Source organism: Onychomys torridus, chromosome 10 (genome assembly GCF_903995425.1).
Source record: "Onychomys torridus chromosome 10, mOncTor1.1, whole genome shotgun sequence".
Classification (NCBI taxonomy): Eukaryota; Metazoa; Chordata; class Mammalia; order Rodentia; family Cricetidae; genus Onychomys; species Onychomys torridus.
Genome location: NC_050452.1, coordinates 70,923,663 through 70,941,492, shown reverse-complemented (window position 1 = coordinate 70,941,492; position 17,830 = coordinate 70,923,663). Strand labels below are relative to the sequence as shown.

The following is a 17,830-nucleotide window of genomic DNA, read 5'->3' as shown; positions in this document are numbered from 1 at the left end:
CACATTGACAGCATACAGAGCCATATCCACAGCAGACCCACTTAGAAAATATGATTGTTTTATTTGCTTTGGGGACAAGGTTTTATATCTTGAAATTTTCCTTTTTGTTTTTGTTTTTTGTTTTTTGTTTTGTTTTTCGAGACAGGGTTTCTCTGTGCAGCTTTGCGCCTTTCCCGGATCTCACTCGGTAGACCAGGCTGGCCTCGAGCTCACAGAGATCTGCCTGCCTCTGCCTCCCGAGTGCTGGGAGTAAAGGCGTGCGCCACCACCGCCCGGCATGAAAATTTTCCATTTTTATTCTCCTTAAAACTGTAGTAAATCGCTCTGGGTGTCTGGATTCCCTTCCTCGCAGCCCCGCCCAGGCGGCTGCCCGTGACCTGCCTGGGCGCAGGGAACCGAAAGTCGAAAGTCGGAAAGGGTGAGGGGAGTCCAGTACGTCATGGGGCTGTTTGGAAAAACCCAGGAGAAGCCTCCCAAAGAGCAGGTCAATGAATGGTCATTGAAGATCAGGAAGGAAATGAGAGTTGTTGACAGGCAATTAAGAGATATCCAAAGAGAAGAAGAGAAAGTAAAATGGCCTGTGAAAGATGCAGCCAAGAAGGGCCAAAAAGATGTCTATGTGGTTCTGGCCAAGGAGATGATCAGGTCAAGGAAGGCTGTGAGCAAACTCTATGCATCCAAAGCACACATGAACTCTGTGCTCATGGGGATGAAGAACCAGCTTGCGGTCCTAAGAGTAGCTGGTTCCCTGCAAAAGAGCACAGAAGTGATGAAGGCTATGCAGAGTCTTGTAAAGATCCCAGAAATCCAGGCCACCATGTGAAAGCTGTCCAAAGAGATGATGAAGGCTGGAATCATAGAGGAAATGTTAGAGGATACATTTGAAAGCATGGATGATCAGGAAGAAATGGAAGAAGCAGCAGAAATGGAGATCGACAGAATCCTCTTTGAAATCACAGCAGGAGCCTTGGGCAAAGCACCCAGTAAAGTAACCGACGCCCTTCCTGAGCCCAAACCTCTTGGAGTGATGGCTGACTCAGAAGAGGGAGAGGATGAGGAGGATGAAGAGGACCTGGAGGCCATGCAGTCCCGGCTGGCCACACTCCGAAGCTAGGGCCACCCAGTTGGGGCCTCAGCTCTGTGGTGCCCTCCTCTAGATGTGGGCACAGCCTCCAGGGAGTCCCTGTTTCCTCTATCTCTTGCACTACACCTCTGTTGTGAAGCATTGCATTTTGGAAAGGGTTCTTTGCTAGTATTTCTTCACTGTTTGCAGAGGTCTTAAGGACTGTTTTTATGAAGGTGGTGTAAACAAATGCATTATTTTCAAGATCATAAATAGCAGAAGTATCTTTCTTGGGGGAGGACAAAGAAACCCATTTTCTCATGAAGCAATTCTTAGAAGAGTCAATTGAATGTTGAGCACTCTCTACTGGTGTGTATGTGTAAAATACTCCATAAATGGATGTCAATAAACTTCTACTTTAGCTCTTAAAAAACTGTAATAAATCAATCTATTATAGTGCTATTTAATAGGTAAACTGTATTGCTATATGTAAAATAAAGTTTGAAGTTTTAAGTCTGAATATATATTTTCTAGCAGTTCTTGGGACAAAGGCATAGCACCACAACGTCACCATTCTGGTCTCTATATTTTTACCCCTTCCTCTCTTTCTCTTATGTTATTCCTCTAGTAAAGACTTCACACACTGTTGCACAGGCTGGAGAGAGTCAACATCCTTGTCTTGTTCTTAATTTTATGGGAAATACTTCAAGCTTTTCTCCATGTAACATGTTGACTGTGGGCTTGTTATATATTGGCTTTATGATGTTGAGGTATGCTCCCTGTATTCCCAAATTCTCCAGGACTTTTATCATGAAAGTGTTTGGGATTTTGTCAAGGACTTTTCTTTATCTACTGGAATAATTATGTGGTTTCTCTCTATATCTATTCATGTGGTAGACTATATGACTACATTTGTTGATTTACATATGTTGGACCATCCTTGAATTTCTGGGATGAAACTGACTTACTTGATCATGGTGAATGATCTTTTTATGTATTATTGAATTATGTTTGCAAGTATTTTAATTGAGAGTCTTTGTGTCTGTATTCTTTGGGGAGATTGGCTTATAATTCTCTTTTTTTGGTTGGTTTTTGTGTGGTATTGGTATCAGGTTAATACTGACTTTGTAAAAAGAGTTTGCAAGAGTTCCTTCTTTTTCTATTTTATGGAATAATCTAGCAAGGGTTGGTGTTAGTTTCTGTATGGAGGTCCAGTGGAATTCTGTGCTGAATCCACCTGCCCATTTTTATGTGTATGTTAGAAGATTTTAAATTACTGCTTCTGTCTTAGAGTTGTAGGTCTGTTTAAATTATCTACTTCATCTTAATTTTGGTAGGACAAAGAAGAAAGGAAGAAAAAAGGAAAAAGTCAATCCAAAGAATGGGAGTGGGCTTTTGAGCATATGCCTCTCCAAGATCACTAGCCTACCCATTAATTTTGTATGCTTTAATTTTTATTCATTTCAATGAATTTACTAATGTCTTTTTTTTTTTGACACAGGGTCTCACTGTATAACCCTAGCTGGAACTCTTTCCTGAATATATTGTTGCTACTGTTTTCCAGGATTGGTTCCTTGTGATTGAAGCGCATATTGTCCATTATTTCTATCTTTTACATATATTCTGATTTGTTTAATGTTTTAGCATAAAAGTGTTAACAAAAAATTACATAAAAACCCAACTCTTACTCAAAGGGTATTACTTCAAAAGAGGTAGTTTATTCTGGAGCTATATTTGAATGAACAATGGCTTGGGAACACATATTTAAGTTACTCTAAATTCCATATTCCAGTGAGGTAGCATTTTTAAGAAGTTTTTATAGAAACAGAACAAAGAATAGCATAAATTAGCACACTTTTCAAAACATTTGTGTGTTTGAACACCAGGCAGGTGCATGTCCTCATTTATCTTCTGTTGCTGGGAGAAACACCATGACTAAAAGCAACCTGAGGAGCAAAGGATTTATTTGGCTTATGTCACTGAAGGAAATCAGGGCAGGAGCAGACACAGGAATCTATAGGCAGGAACTGAAGCAAAGATCACTGCTTTTAAAAGACTAACCAGGATACAGGCCCCAGAAGGTAGAAATCTCAGGTATAGGCCTCAGATGTTATCTGATGAATATTCTTAGGCTTTGCGTGGTGGTTGGTATGTGTCTGCACATTCCAAAATATTCACCTAATGATCACAAAGATGTTAGCTCACTTACAGAGGAGGGCAATAAATGGCGATTAAGGAAACTGAAAATCATTCAAAATAATATGGCTCTGGACTTGTGTCCTGGTTGGTTTTGTCAACTTGACACAAGTTAGAGTTATCTGGTAAAAGGAACCTCAACTGAGAAAATGCCTCTATCCATATTGCAGTCTATAGGACATTTTCTTTCTTTTTTTTTCCTTTTTTGACATTTTCTTGATTAATAATTGATGTGAGATAGCCACCCCACTGTGAGTGGTGCCATCTCTGAGGTATATACAATTCCTGAGGTATATAAGAAAGCAAACTGAGTAAGCCAGAGGAGCAAGCCAGTACGCAGTATTCCTCTGTGGCTTCTACGTCAGTTCTAATCTTCATGTTCCTGCCCTGTTTGAGTTCTTGCCTTGACTCCCCTCAGTGACGAACTATTACCAAGAAGTGTAAAATGAAACTCTTTCCTCCCCAAGTTGATTTTGGCCATAGTGTTTTATCATAGCAATAGAAACCCTAACTAAGACAGAAATTGGTTCCAGGAGTGGAGTGTTGCTATGACAGATCTGCCATGTTGTTATGAGAGGATGGTAAAGGATTTGGGAACCTTGGGCCGGAAAAGCCATTGAGTGTTGAAATCTTCGTGGGGCATTTTGTGGGAGCTTGGAAAATAGAGTGTTGAGAGAAATCCAGGCCGTGTAAGTTTGGCTTGTGAAGTTTGAGAGAAATTGAGACTCTACCAGGGTTGCTTGTATGATATTTTGTATTACAAATTTGTAGTGTCAGTTGGGTGGTGGTGGTGTGCACCTTTAATCTCAGCACTCAGGAGGCAGAGGCAGGTAGACCTCTGAGTTTGAGACCAGCCTGGTCTACAGAGCAAGATCTGGGACTGCCAGAACACAGAGAAATCCTGTCTTGAAAACAAAAACAAAAATAAAAATAAAAACAACTACAACAACAAACGCCGAAACACACAACAGCAGAAAAAATAAACTGTGGAATCTGGTCAACTGGAGTGGAATAAGCTACAATTAACAAGAGACAAGTATGAGTGACATGAAACCTTTGCTTTCCTATGCTTTAATGATACAATTGATGCTGGTTAGCTAGAGCTGAGAAATTAGTGGTGACTGAGACCAGCAGCCAGGTGGTGGCAGCGAATGCCTTAATCCCATCCTTGTGAGGCAGAGGCAGGCAGATCTCTGTGAATTCAAGGCCAGCCTGGTCTACAGAGCTAGCTAGTTCCAGGACAGCCAGGGCTACACAGAGCAAGTCTGTCTTGAAAAACAAAAGTGACTGAAAAAATGAAAAAGAAAGGAAGGAAGGAAGGAAAGAAAGAAGGAAGGAAGGAAGGAAGGAAGGAAAGAAAGAAAGAAAGAAAGGAAGGAAGGAAGAAAGAAAGGAAGGAAGAAAGAAAGAAAGAAAGAAAAGGAAAAGAAGAAAGAAAAGGAAGGAAAGGAAAGAAGAGACCACCGTCACTGAGGTAAAATCTTCTGGGATTATTTCCTCAGGGTCAGCACACAGAAGCTGTGGTCCAGGCTGGCCAAGGCTGTAATCATGTTAGCAGCCAAACTTGATAATGTGTAAGACTCAGCCAGGTGGTGTTTGAAAGACCCCCCCCCCCCCGGCACCCCTATAGTAATGCTATGTTTGCAAGGCTTATAAGGGAACAAAAGACAGTTCCAGGAAATAGAATGGCCCCACCGCAGCCCAGATAGCCGATAAGAAATGTTGCTCAACCCTATGATTAATACTGATTGTTCTCAGCCAGACCTTCGTCAATGCCCTGTTGTGCAAACCCCCTAAGAGTCATTAGAAATCCCCAGCTTGTGAGGCACGTAGGGGAACAAAGGAATTCAGCTAGAAGGCAAAAGCGTAGAGATAAGCAGGATGTCAGGGGCAGACTGCCTGGCGTCAGTGCGGGAGGGCCAGAGCAGCTGGAATTCTAGATAGGGGTTGAGTCAACACACATATCTGGTTACCAAGGAAACCCACAAACCGCCCTGAGCCTGAATTCATGCCCCATTTGATTTATGCTTATATATTCGCGCCTCACTTGATTTGTCCAATCAGAGCTTTGTAACCATTCGCGCCTTGTTTAAATTATCCAATTAGAATTAGAACCCTTTGACTATTCGCGCCTCACTTGAATTGTCCAATCAGAGCTTTGTAACCATTCGCGCCTTGTTTAAATTATCCAATTAGAATTAGAACCCTTTGACTATTCGCGCCTCACTTGAATTGTCCAATCAGAGCTTTGTAACCATTCGCGCCTTGTTTAAATTATCCAATCAGAACCCTTTGACTAATGCTTTCCCGCGCTTCTTGCTATAAAAACCCATCCCACCAACCCAGAGGCACGCAGGTCTTCTGAGAGGCTTTGTTGCCCCAGGTACCTGTGTTTGAATAAACCTCGTGCTGTTGCATCTGATCGGTGGTCGCTGCGTGCTCATTGAGCCGGGGGTCTCTCCTGAAGGGAGATCTCTTCGGGGGTCTTTCAGTGTTGGTTTTGAAGGCATGAAGAAGTCATGAAGAGCAGTTGAGGTGTGTGATAGGGCTGAGATCCCTGAAAGGCCATTGTTGAGTATGCATCCTCAGTTGCAATGGAGACACCAGCATATAAGAGATACTAACTAGTACCATGAGACAACTACCAAGAACAGAAGCAGGTGTGGAGGAGAGCCAGCCTGAGTATATAATACATGCTGTGTATGCTATGAATGGCAGAACTGGAGAAATGGAGCCCTTTGGAGCTCAGAAGACTATTAATTCAAGATATCAGAAATTGAGATATTTATACTTTTGGACTTGGGTATTGCTTTGATTTTATTGTGACTGTTTCCTGATTCTTTCCTCTTGGAGTAAGAAAGTGTATAACTTAGTGTTTATTTTACAAGATTCTATAGTTGAGAGACTTTGGATTTTTTTTTGAGCTGAGGCTCGAACCCAGGGCCTTGTGCTTGCTAGGCAAGCACTCTACCACTGAGCTAAATTCCCAACCCCTGGATTTTTTTTAAATTAGCAAAATGTAGTGTCTCAGGGTTTCTGTTGCTGTGAAGAGACACCATGTCCACAGCAACTCTTATAAAGGAACATATTTAATTGAGGTGGTGGCTTACAGTATCAGAGGTTCAGTCCATTATCATCATGATAGGACATGGCAGTTTGCAGACAGACATGGTGCTGGATTAGTAGCTGAGAATTCTACATCTTGCAGGCAACAGGAAGTGAACTGAGACACTGAGTGTTATCTTGAGCATATATGAGACCTCAAAGGCCACCTCTGCAGTGACAAACTGCTTCCAACAAGACCACACCTACTCCAGCAAGACCACACCTCCTAATGGAGGCCATTTTCTTTAAAAATACCACAACTAGTAATTTTTTAAAATTTTTATTATTATGTTTTATTTTTCTCCGATACATTACTTCCCAAGCACAGTTTCCCCTTCCTCCACTCCTCCCAGCCCCTCCACCTACTTGCCTCTCTCCAGATCCACTCCTCCTCTGTTTCCCTTCAAAAACAGACCAGGCCTCCCAGGGATATCAACTGAACATGGCATACCAAATTACAGTAAGACTAGGCACAAGCCCTCATGTCTGGGCTGGATGAGGCGAGGAGGAAAGGGTTCTAAGAGCATGCAAAAGAGTCAGAGACATGCCCCACTCCCATTGTAGGAGTCTTGCAAGAACACCCAGCTACACCACCATAATGTATATGCAGGGGACCTAGCTCAGACTTATTCAGGCCTTGTAATTTTCACACCAGTCTCTGTGTCCCCTGCTTAGTTGATTCTGTGGGCCGTGTTCTCATGGTGTCCCCAACCCCTCTGGCACCTACAATCCTTTGGCTGTGGGCCACTGCACCTGCTCCTATCAGTTGCTGGATGATACCTCTCTGATGACAGCTGGGCTATGTATCAATCTATTTGTACAGCAAATAGGAATCATTTCATTAATTTTTTTCCCAGTCATGTTTGATTCTATCCTGGGTCTCAGGACTGGCAAGTCTCCGGTTCCTGGCTATTCAGTCAGTGTCAGGGGTGGGCACCCTCTCATGGCATGGGCTTCAAGATGGATCCGTCATTTGTTGGCCACTCCCACAAGATCTGTACCACCATTACCCCAGCACATCTTTCAGGCAGGACAGATTGTAGATCAAAAGTTTTGTGGCTGGATTGGTGTCCCAGTCCCACTGCTGGAAGCCTTGCCTGGTTATAGAAGATGGCTGTTGTTCAAATCTTAGGTGGTCTTTTAATAAAAATCCTGGTACCAGGATTGGGATGAAAGCTGAAAGATCAGAGAAGCAGAGCAAGTCATAGGCCAACCTCCCCTCGACAACTCCTCAGCTGATCTTGTTTCCAGGAATCCTCAGACTGAAAGTCTCTGAGTCCTCACCCCTGAGGGTCTAAGCTGAACTGCTTTAGTTTCTGTTTCTTCACCCCTTATATACCTTTCTCTGCCCTGACATCACTTCCTGGGATTAAAGGTGTGTGTGCTTCCCAGTAATGGTTAAAGGTGTGTGCCACCACTACCTGGCTCTGGTCCCAGTGTGGCCTTGAACTCATAGATCCAGATGGATCTCTGCCTCCCGAGTGATAGGATTAAGGGTATGTGCCACCACTGTCTGGCCTCTTATGTCTAATCTAGTGGCTTGCTCTGTCCTTTGATCCACAGGCAAGCTTTATTGAGGTACACGCTATATCATCACCACAGATGGCCAGTTCAGGCTCCATATTGCTCATTACTAAGAGCCAATCTCACCGACCCCAGGGGGTTTCCACTGCTCTAGTTTGCCACATCATCCCCCAAAGGCCCCCCAATCCCAATCTTCTCTCTCATTACTCTTTTCCTCCTCTACCTGACCCCTACCTAATCCCTTCTGTTCCCAGCCTCAGTCCACTCACAAAATCTATTCTATTCTCCTTTCCCAGGGAGATCCATGAACCCCACCTTCCTTGTTACATAGTCTCCTGTGTCTGTGGATTGTAGCACGATTATCTGTTACTTAGCAGCTAATGTTCACTTATGAGTGAGTACATACCATGTTTGTCTTTCTGGATCTGAGTTACCTCACTTAGGATGACTTTTTTCCCTAGTTCCATCTATTTGCCTGTAAATTTTATGATGTTACTTTTCTAACAGCTGAGTAATACTCCATTGGGTAAATGTACCACATTTTCTTTATCCATTCTTCAGCTGAGGGGCATCTAGGTTGTTTCTCACCTGATTCCCACCATGACCATGAAGATAATGGACTAAACCTCTGTACTGTTGTAAGCCAGCCCCAAGTAAATATTTTCCTTTTCAAGAGTTGCCATGGTCACAGCAATAAACCCTAACTATGATACTATATGAAAAGGAAATAATATTTAAAAAATATTTTTAAAAAATTTTATTGGGTGCTGGGTATTGAATCTGTGTCCTCTGTGTTTGGGTGGGAGCTCCACCTCAACCTCTGGCATCCTGGCATCCCTATACCCATTGAGTCTGCAATGTTTGGAAGGAGTCTGGTGGAAGATCCACCTCAACCCCCTTCCCTGTTTCTTTCCCCAAACGCGCCCCTTCAAAGCCAAACACAGCTCCTCCCTCAGAGAGGCTCAAGACCACGCCCACAGAGTATATAAGCCGCATATCCTCCCTCCCTCACCCCCCCACCACGGCAAAACAAACAAACAAACAAAAAACAGACACATGGTTCCTCTGGTCTTGTGTCCCTGGCTCCTCTCTGTGGGGCCGGGGAATCATCTGGAATGCTTTACTTATTAAACCTGGGCTTTCCAATTCGGTCTGATTTGGTTAGCTGCGTTGGTGGGGAGGCCTAAAGCTTATTACTCTGGAAGAGCAGTCAGCGCTCTTAACTGCTGAGCCGTCTCTCAAGCCTCGGAAGTAACATCCTGTTGTTGTTGTTGTTTTGATTTTTTTGAGACAGGGTTTCTCTGTGTAACAGTCCTGGCTGTACTGGAACTCGCTTTGTAGACCAGGCTGGCCTCGAACTCACAGAGATCCGCTTGCCTCTGCCTCCCCAGTGCTGGGATTAAAGGTTTTTTAAAAACTGAACATGTGATTACATCAAGCTAAGGAACTTGGAAAATGACAAACATGAACTAGATGAAAACTTAACTCACAAATCAAATATAAAAGTTGCTATCCAAGATATTAAGGAATTCATACAACTTAACAGCAGCAAAACCATCCTTAACAGGATCCTTGTTTTTAAGTTCGGAAGACACACCTTAAGGTCCACCCTGGTCCTAGAGGAAAGGTCCTCAGGGAGCATGAGTGTGCACCAAGCAGGACAAGGCAGGTGTGTGGCCCCCGTCTCATTGCATGAGCCCCGGTTATTCCTGAATCAAGAGTGGTAAGATTTGGCTCTTTATACCCCATCTTCCATCGGAACATGTAACCTCCTACGGTTTAACAGTTGCTACCAGAGAAGGGCAGCTTTCCAAAGGGGAGGACACAGATCACCAGTCACACCGGGGGTCGCTTAATCCGCAGGCTTGCCCCAGAAAGAGGACTTGAGACCCTTCAGAAAATCCCAGGTGGAGGTGGGGTACGCCTAATACACGTGGAAACCAGCAGCGAACAACTGAACGGACATTGGGCGGTGCCAGGCGCTCTTGGGTCAAGGGTTGAAGGCGTGAAACTTGAAGTCCCGAGTGGGCCAGGCAGGTGCGGGGACTCCGGGGAAGCGAGGCTCCTGCGATCCCGGTGGGCAGCTGGGTTCCAGAGCGGGCAGGGACAGGGATGTGGGCGGGGCAGCGCCCAGTCCCCGGGGAGGGTTTCCCAGTGGGCGGGTCGGAAGGCGAGTCATCAGGGAGCGACCGCGGCTGCCAGCCACCTCGTGCGTATTTCCGGTGCGCTGGCGTTGGTGAGGCCAGCCCGGAGGCCGGGTTTGACAGTCCGGGAGTGGTCTCTGCTAACCGGTTCCGCAGTTCCTGCCGATACACGAAGTTTCAGGCCACCTCGGCCCAGCGGCTGGGCAGGATGCGCCTGGGCTCCGGGGCCTTCGCTGCCAGCTGCGTAGCGATTGAGGTTATCGGGGTCGCGATATTTATTCGGGGATTCTTCCCGGCTCCTGTTCGTTCTTCTGCTAGACCAGAGCACGGTGTAGAAACCCCCGCTCCCGAACCGGTAGCAGGTATGGACCCCCTTTCGCAGTGGTCCTCGCTTTCATTCTGCCCCACCCCGAAGCAAGTTGTACTGTTTAGCTTTGTTTCTGTATCATACACCTTTGGGGGAATCGCAGACGGACTCTGATAATCAGAGAAAACCCCGAGTGACTCTGGCTCCGCATCTCATTATACACTGATCCCTATCCCTTTTCTTAATCCTTTCAATCGCTTCCAATTTAGGTTTCCAGTTCTGACCAATAGAACATAACAGGTAATATTCAGACCCCTCAAGTTTTCTACTACTCTGTAGTAAACCTCCCCTAAACACCCCACCCCCACCCCCCCACCCCCGTGGTCAAGGCCTCTCTGCACTGGAACCCTTATTATCCTCACCTATACAGAAATAAACACCAGGTAAAGACTCTACTGTTGTGAAGCATGTCCACATAATCCAATCACTGGACATGTAAACAATTTGTAAATCCACCAGTTCACTACCTGCAAGGCTACGTCTTAGGCCAAGCTGCGGAAGATACGGGTCCCAACTGTAGGTCTCTTATGTTGAGATTTCCATGTCCTGGACTCTTCACTATGCTAAGAGAATGCATTCACTACATATTACTGGGATACCTACTCATTGTTAACATACAGTCCAGCCTAGCCCAGAAGATACCCTTCTTGGTAGTCTGACATCTGTGGGCTAGTTAAAACCCTTGAAAAAACCTTCATAGTTGTCTTGTCTGGTCTCTTAGGAAATTAACACTGGCTACTAAAAATGGGCCTTTTTTCAGGTTGAACTAGATATGTGCTAAAAGAACAAGCAAAAAGACATTGAAGGCAGTTGAATACTAAATACAGTTTAAAACTTAATTTCCTTTTTTCTAAACACTTTTAGGAGCCAGTTCCAACTGGACCAAGCTGCCGTCACCTCTCTTCAGTAAAGTTGTTATCATGCTGATAGACGCCTTAAGAGATGATTTTGTGTTTGGGTCAAAAGGTGTGAAGTATATGCCGTACACAACTTACCTGGTAGAAAAAGGAGCGTCTCATAGTTTTGTGGCTGAGGCAAAGCCACCCACAGTTACTATGCCTCGAATCAAGGTAAATTTAACTTGGTGTTGTATAAATCATGATTTGGCACTTTTGAAAATCTAGAGAGATTATCTAGTCTATTTGGAGACCCTATATTAATAACATGGAAAATATTTTGATGTTGTCAGTTTTACTGAGGCAGTGGGATGCTGAAGGAACTCCATAATAAAATGGAACCATCTTTTTACCCTTTGTGAAGTAGTCAGAGTTCATACTTCATAGAAAGGAGGAAAGATTTGGAGCCAGATTGTCCAGGCTACTGTAGTCCAAGAGGTACTGTCCCCTTTGGTAGACTGCTGTGTTCCTTAGTCATTAGGCTTGATGGAGCTGTTAGGGAGACTCAGTCTAGTTCATAAATTGTACACATAAGAAAAAAACTCAGTCAAATTAAATTGCTTATCGAAATTATGTTATACAAAATGATCAAACAAGTATGAACTGGCCTCAACAATTGTTACTTCTACATAATTAGCTGTTCATTTTGGTGAGGGTAGTTTTGAAGTGCATAGTGGTTTATGCAATAATCATGAGTAAATAAAAAAAAAAAATGAAGTCCTGTCTGTATATTGGCTTGAAGACTACTTACTGAGCAACTACTAGGTGTTGACATTGTAATGGGTACGTTTGGGGGAAAACAGTCCTTCTGCTTTCGGGGGCTTTTAGGCTCTATGGATATACATACCCATTCAACAACTGAGCATTCAAATAAACATAGTGTGGTGAGTGCCTGATGGAAAAGAATAGCTTGGAATGCCGAGTGTGGAGGGTAGAAATGCAGTTGAGGTTATGGAGTCAGAGGAGCCCGTCTGAGGAAATGACAGTCAAAAAGGTGCTATTAGGATGAGCAGGAAGAGTGTAGGCAGAAAGAACCCAAAGTGCTCGAAAGTCTGTGGATTTTTAAAACGGGTTTATTTCATTTTCTGGGTTTGAGTATTTTGCCTGCATACATGTATGTGCAGTACACATGTGCCTGGTGCCTGCAGAGGGCAGACAAGAGTGTTGTGTCCCCCAGGGCTAGAGTTACAGGTGGTCGTGTACTGTCACATGGGTGCTGGAAACTGATGCTGGGTTGTCTGCAGGAATGTCAAGTGCTCTTAACTGCTGAGCAACCTAGCAAGCCCCTAGATTTTTTTTTTTTAATTCTTTTTTTATTTTTAAACCACTCTTCCCTTGGGCTCCTCTGGTCCAGTGTAATTTAGGGGTCAGCCAGTTACTGGCCAAGGTTTTGCTTGAGCGTATACCACATTAAGGCATCTACCCAAGGCTCATGTGTGCTAGGACACTTGACTAAGGAGTTTTCATGACTCTGACTGTTTGTTTAATCAAGAATTCCTCCTCAGCCAGAAGTGCTAATTTTGGCTGTCTCTAAGTCTCCAGATTCCCCCAAATACATAGATACTTTAAAAACTTGTCCATAATTGCCTTCTTTCCCAGAGCCCCTTTTTAGATTTCAAGTTGGTGTCTTACTTGTCACAGCTTGTTGTAATGGAGCCATTCCCAGGTCAGGTAGAGAAGGAAGGAAACAGGGAAAACCACAGGGACAGGTTTCCTTGAGTGTGACTGTACAACTTGCTGCATGATTTTGGGGACTATGAAAGTTTCAAAACAATTACTTTTGATAGTTTCTGTTGGTTTTCCATTGCTCTTGGGGGTGGGGGTGGGGATTTGCCAAGCTGGTCATTCTGCCACTCTGAAAGTCTGGTTGATTTATAGTTCCATATTTGGCTAGTGATAAAACTCCACAGTAGAGCGCTTGCCTACCATATGTACAGCACTGAGTTCAAGCCTATTTGCCACGGAAGAAATCTTACTAGAATTCTGTAGGCCTTACAAAGACTCCTGTTCCTTTTCACCACAAGTCTCTGGCTGTTATCTTAGGTGTTGTTATTCCTCCAAATCATGGGAGTTCATTACTATTGCTGTGGCCTGGTAGGGTTTGTGGTAAAAGTGGGGAGAGTATTGACTCCACTCTGTATCAGAAAGGTAGGATATTTCACACCCCCATCTATTGTAAGGTGCAACATTGTGGGTAGGGTCTGATGTTCCCCTGACATTCCTGGCCCAGTTCACTTTGAGAACTCTATACAGGCAGGATTTTCTCTTATTTAAAAAAAAACTTGGAGATAGATATTAGATTTGCTTGATTGTTAGGGTTTGTGTGTTAGAGTTAATGAGCTTGCTTGTCACATAGTTAAATCTTACTTGGAACCCTGACAAAGGGTCTGAACATACAGGTTCATGTTTTCAGTGTATAGACATTCACATTAGCATTAACTCAGGAATTAACCCATAGCTTCTGTGACTGGCATTGTGTCTAACTATTACTGTCTCCTCCTTTACTGTCTTACCAATGAAAGGATTACCCGAACTGTGTTTATTAAATAATCAAATCTTCATTATTGAGTTTGATGTTTTTGCCCAAAATCTGTGTTCTGCTTTCACTACTGCACCTGCCCACTTGCTGTCCAAGACTCAGTCTCCAGTATAGGGTCACCTGTAGGTCTCTACATCTGTGTGACCTCCAAGTGATCTTCCTGTCTCCTGTGCTGCATTTTTGGATCTGTGATCTAAGTCTTGAATGTTCTTCCTGCAGGCATTGATGACAGGGAGTCTCCCTGGCTTTGTTGATGTCATCAGGAACCTCAATTCTCCTGTGCTTCTAGAAGACAATGTGATAAGACAAGCCAAAGCTGCTGGGAAAAGAATGATCTTTTATGGAGATGAAACATGGCTTAAATTATTCCCAAAGCACTTTGTGGAATATGATGGGACAACATCATTCTTTGTGTCAGATTATATAGAGGTCAGCACCCCTCCCCCCCAATTACAAAGTCTCATGTAGCCCAGGTAAAGCTGGAACTTGGTATGTGGCAGAGGCCATCCTTGAACACTTTATACTCACGCCTCCACCTTCAGAGTTCTGGGATTACAGCCATGCACCACCACACCCCATTTCAGAGGTCAGTTTCTTACAAAGAGAAGCATTGTGCCTCAGGTAGAGCCTGACACTACCATTTTCCACTTAGAGGTGATGCTATTTCTTGTGTGGTATTTATTAATTTATGGAGTGGTATAACAAGATTATTATAAAAATCATTCATTTACATAATCAGTTGTAAGTGGAGGCATAAACTCGGTTACAGGTGTGAACCAAGGTATGTAGGCCCCCAAATGCAAACTAGTTGGATAGATGTTGAGAGCACAGAAGATCAGGAAGGGTGCCATAGCAGAGGAGCTCCATCACTGAATGAGTGAGGGCTCTCCACATGGGCAAAAAGGGAGGCAACAATGTTACAGGAGTCCAATGCCTACCTGCAATTCTTTAACTGTTGGGATCTACAGGGGAAACAGAGCCTGGCTTGCAGTGAGCTAAGTAGAATCTTATCCTAAGAGCTGTCTGCCTGTGCTGGGGTGCAGGCTCCAGCAAGAGAAAGGTCAGGATTAGATCCAGCTAGTGAAGGTTGAGCATGAGGCGGAAGTGTTCATCTGTTTAGCACTAGAATGAGAGTCTCAGCTTAGTTTGGGGTCTGGGAGCCAGTCCTTGAGTGTATGTTGTCTCACTGATACTTTTCCTAGAGTGCTAGACCCTTTCCACAGTTCACCAGTGCAGGCACTGAGTGACTTTTCAGTAGTAGTGGTACATGTTTTAGTGGGAGGAAATGGGCTCACTGAAGACTCGGCTAAGTACTGGTCTTATCAGGAGCTGTTTCCCTGCTCACATCTTCATGATGTTGCTTTAGAAATGGAGATAGATGCTGTCCTATTCCTTCCAGGAATAGCTTTTATGAAGGACTGTTACATATTCCTACCGTACTGGACTGTCTTGGTTGGTTGCCCTTCATTATCCATAGACAGGATTCTTGGGCCTGTTTAGCTTGCTTATTTATTCAGCTTTAGTTACTACAAGCAATGATCCCATGGGAGTGGAGTGTGTGAATGCCAGAGTAGCATCTGCTCCTTTAAATTATCTGTATTATATGTTTTGTTCACAAACTAGAGACATTAAAAAGAATAGGCATAAGAGTTTAGTCTAATATTAATATTCATTTATTTTTTTAAATAACTTCAGGGCTTTTGTTTTATTTTAGTTTTTGTGAGCTGCCATGTGGGGGCTGGGAACTGAACCTAGGTCCTCTGGAAGGACAGCTAGGGCTCTTCCCTGATGAGCCATCACTACAGTGCCTATTTTAGTTTTTAGTTTTTCAATTTCCATGAATCCTGTTACCTAACATTGACTCCTGGTGATCCAAGAAAAATTGGATGCACTGCTTATATGTACTTCTCCCCCCCCCATCCCCTCTGTGAAGGTGGACAATAATGTCACAAGACATTTGGATAAAGTATTAAAAAGAGGAGACTGGGATATGTTAATACTTCACTATCTAGGGCTGGATCACATTGGCCACATTTCTGGGCCCAACAGCCCCCTGATTGGTCACAAGCTCAGTGAAATGGACAGTATCCTGATGAAGATTCACACGTCACTGTTGTCGAAGGTAAGGCTTACTGTGGCCCATTGCATGGTGGTGGGACTCCATGTTGTCAGTGTTTTCTAAAACAAATAGAAATGGCTGAGAGTACTGCCCATCGTCAGCCAGCCTGTCATGCTCTGCCCTGGGCACCTTCTAGATGGCTGTTCCTTGGTTGGCGACTATTTGTAGAGCTACATTCTGGCCAGGATGGAAACATGAGAAATATAGGAAACAATATAAATGTGCCAAAAGTAGTTGCTGCCTCAGGAACCCACAGGCGGGAGGAGCTAGCACCCCTGTACTAAGGAGAGGCTATCATTTTAAATGGTGTATTAGGACAGTCTTCCTGAAGAGTTCCATGTGAACAGAGACTTGACTGGAGGAAGGGCAGATTCGTACTATCTGTGCGGGTGTGTGTCACACAGAAGGCACTGAGGGTCAAGAGCCTGCCCAGTCCCACTGGAGCAGATAAGATCAAATGGCTGGAGCTCTGCACAGAGAAGCCTCAGGACCTGCCTGGCGCCCTATCTGGATGCCATGTTTTACCTTTAAACAGTCCTGTAAAAAATGCCTTCAGTATCTCTCTTGATAGGAAACTGAGGCAGGGGGAGTCATGTGCTCACAGCTTGGAAATGACAGATCCCCTGCTGTCAGAGGTCATAAACACAACCCTTAAGTACTCTGAGCTGTGAACCATTCTCTCTTCACCTGTAACATGATTTGACTTTGACCCTTGGATCTGACTGTGAGCTTATTGGAAGAGATTGATGCATTAAGGAGAAGGTCCTATTAACTAAAGTGAAGTTCTACACTTGTTTCCTCTTCAAGACCATTTATGTACTTGCCAGATGAGTACAGCTGACAGGTTCTCCTTTGCCTTGCAGGAAAGAGAGAATCTCTCACCCAGTTTGCTGGTTCTCTGTGGTGACCATGGGATGTCTGAGACAGGGAGCCATGGGGCCTCTTCCACAGAGGAAGTGAGCACACCTCTGATCTTAATCAGCTCTGCATTTGAAAGGAAACCTGGTGAGAATTAGGAATGTTAACATTTTAAGACTATAATCTGGTGTAAGTTATCCCAAATAGTGTGAGAAAAAACTTAAAGGGAGATGGGCAGTCAGGATTTATAACTTAAATTCTTTGCTCTGATTCTCAAAGTGTAAGTTCTTTTTGTAAGAATTCTGTTGCAGAAATATTACTAGCTAGATATGGAACTCCTCAAAACTTGCCTTGGCTGGTGAGATGTCTTAGTTGGTCGGGGTACTTGTGGCCAAGCATGACTATTTGAATTCCATCTCTGGGACATACCTGGTAGTACTCCTGTGGAGTTGCTGTCTTCTGGAACCTGTGGTGGGGTGGGGGAAGGGAGGTTAGAGATTCGTGTGCCACAGACTCTTAAAGCTCCTACAAAAGTTCAATAGCTTTTCATGAACTAATGTTTCTTCATTTGATAAATATTCTTAGATAATTTCCAGACTGTAAATGTGGCTGTTCTTTCTATGAAATTTGGATTATCAGCCATATGATTTCATAGACTGCTCTCAACCTGCTGCATCCTGTCCTGAGTCTTCGGGCCCCAGTGGGAAGCATGGGTATGGGTCACTCTAGGAGTAAAGGAAGAATAACATACCTCCTCTGGGACCTCCATAGGGCAGAGCAAGTATGTTGGTTGGCTGACTTACCCTAGGTAGGACTTGGCCAGTTTCATACACTTGTCTCCCACCTAAAATGGTGCCCGGCAGCTTTTCATCAATATTTGTTTATTAAAGGTTTAAAAGGTTGCTGAAGTAAGGGTGCCATGGGGCAGACAGAAGTGTATATAAGTAGTGGAGGAACTGAGAATAGTTCTCTGAAACACTTATAGGATAAAGCCCTTTGTACCCTGTGTTCACATTGCA

At 43.9% G+C, this 17,830-nt stretch overlaps 2 protein-coding genes across 6 annotated transcripts in view; both read left to right on the top strand.

The window, feature by feature from the left end:
• The first annotated feature begins 419 nt into the window (after window positions 1-419).
• LOC118592461 (charged multivesicular body protein 3-like) lies at window positions 420-1,114 on the top strand. Its single transcript, XM_036201457.1, is given in 1 exon segment — window positions 420-1,114. A coding segment is annotated over 1 exon segment (675 nt). The 5' UTR covers window positions 420-439.
• An 8,974-nt stretch (window positions 1,115-10,088) lies between these two features.
• Pigg (phosphatidylinositol glycan anchor biosynthesis class G) overlaps window positions 10,089-17,830 on the top strand; it is a 51,204-nt gene continuing 43,462 nt past the window's right edge. For all 5 annotated transcript variants that reach the window (XR_004946081.1, XR_004946080.1, XM_036201710.1 and 2 more), the window contains exons 1-5: window positions 10,089-10,394; window positions 11,264-11,469; window positions 14,054-14,263; window positions 15,768-15,956; window positions 16,817-16,958. Coding sequence is in view for 3 of the 5 variants with exons in the window: in XM_036201710.1 (XP_036057603.1) it covers window positions 10,241-10,394; window positions 11,264-11,469; window positions 14,054-14,263; window positions 15,768-15,956; window positions 16,817-16,958 (901 nt within the window). In the remaining 2 variants the exon portion in view is untranslated. The remainder of the gene's footprint in view (window positions 10,395-11,263; window positions 11,470-14,053; window positions 14,264-15,767; window positions 15,957-16,816; window positions 16,959-17,830) is intronic.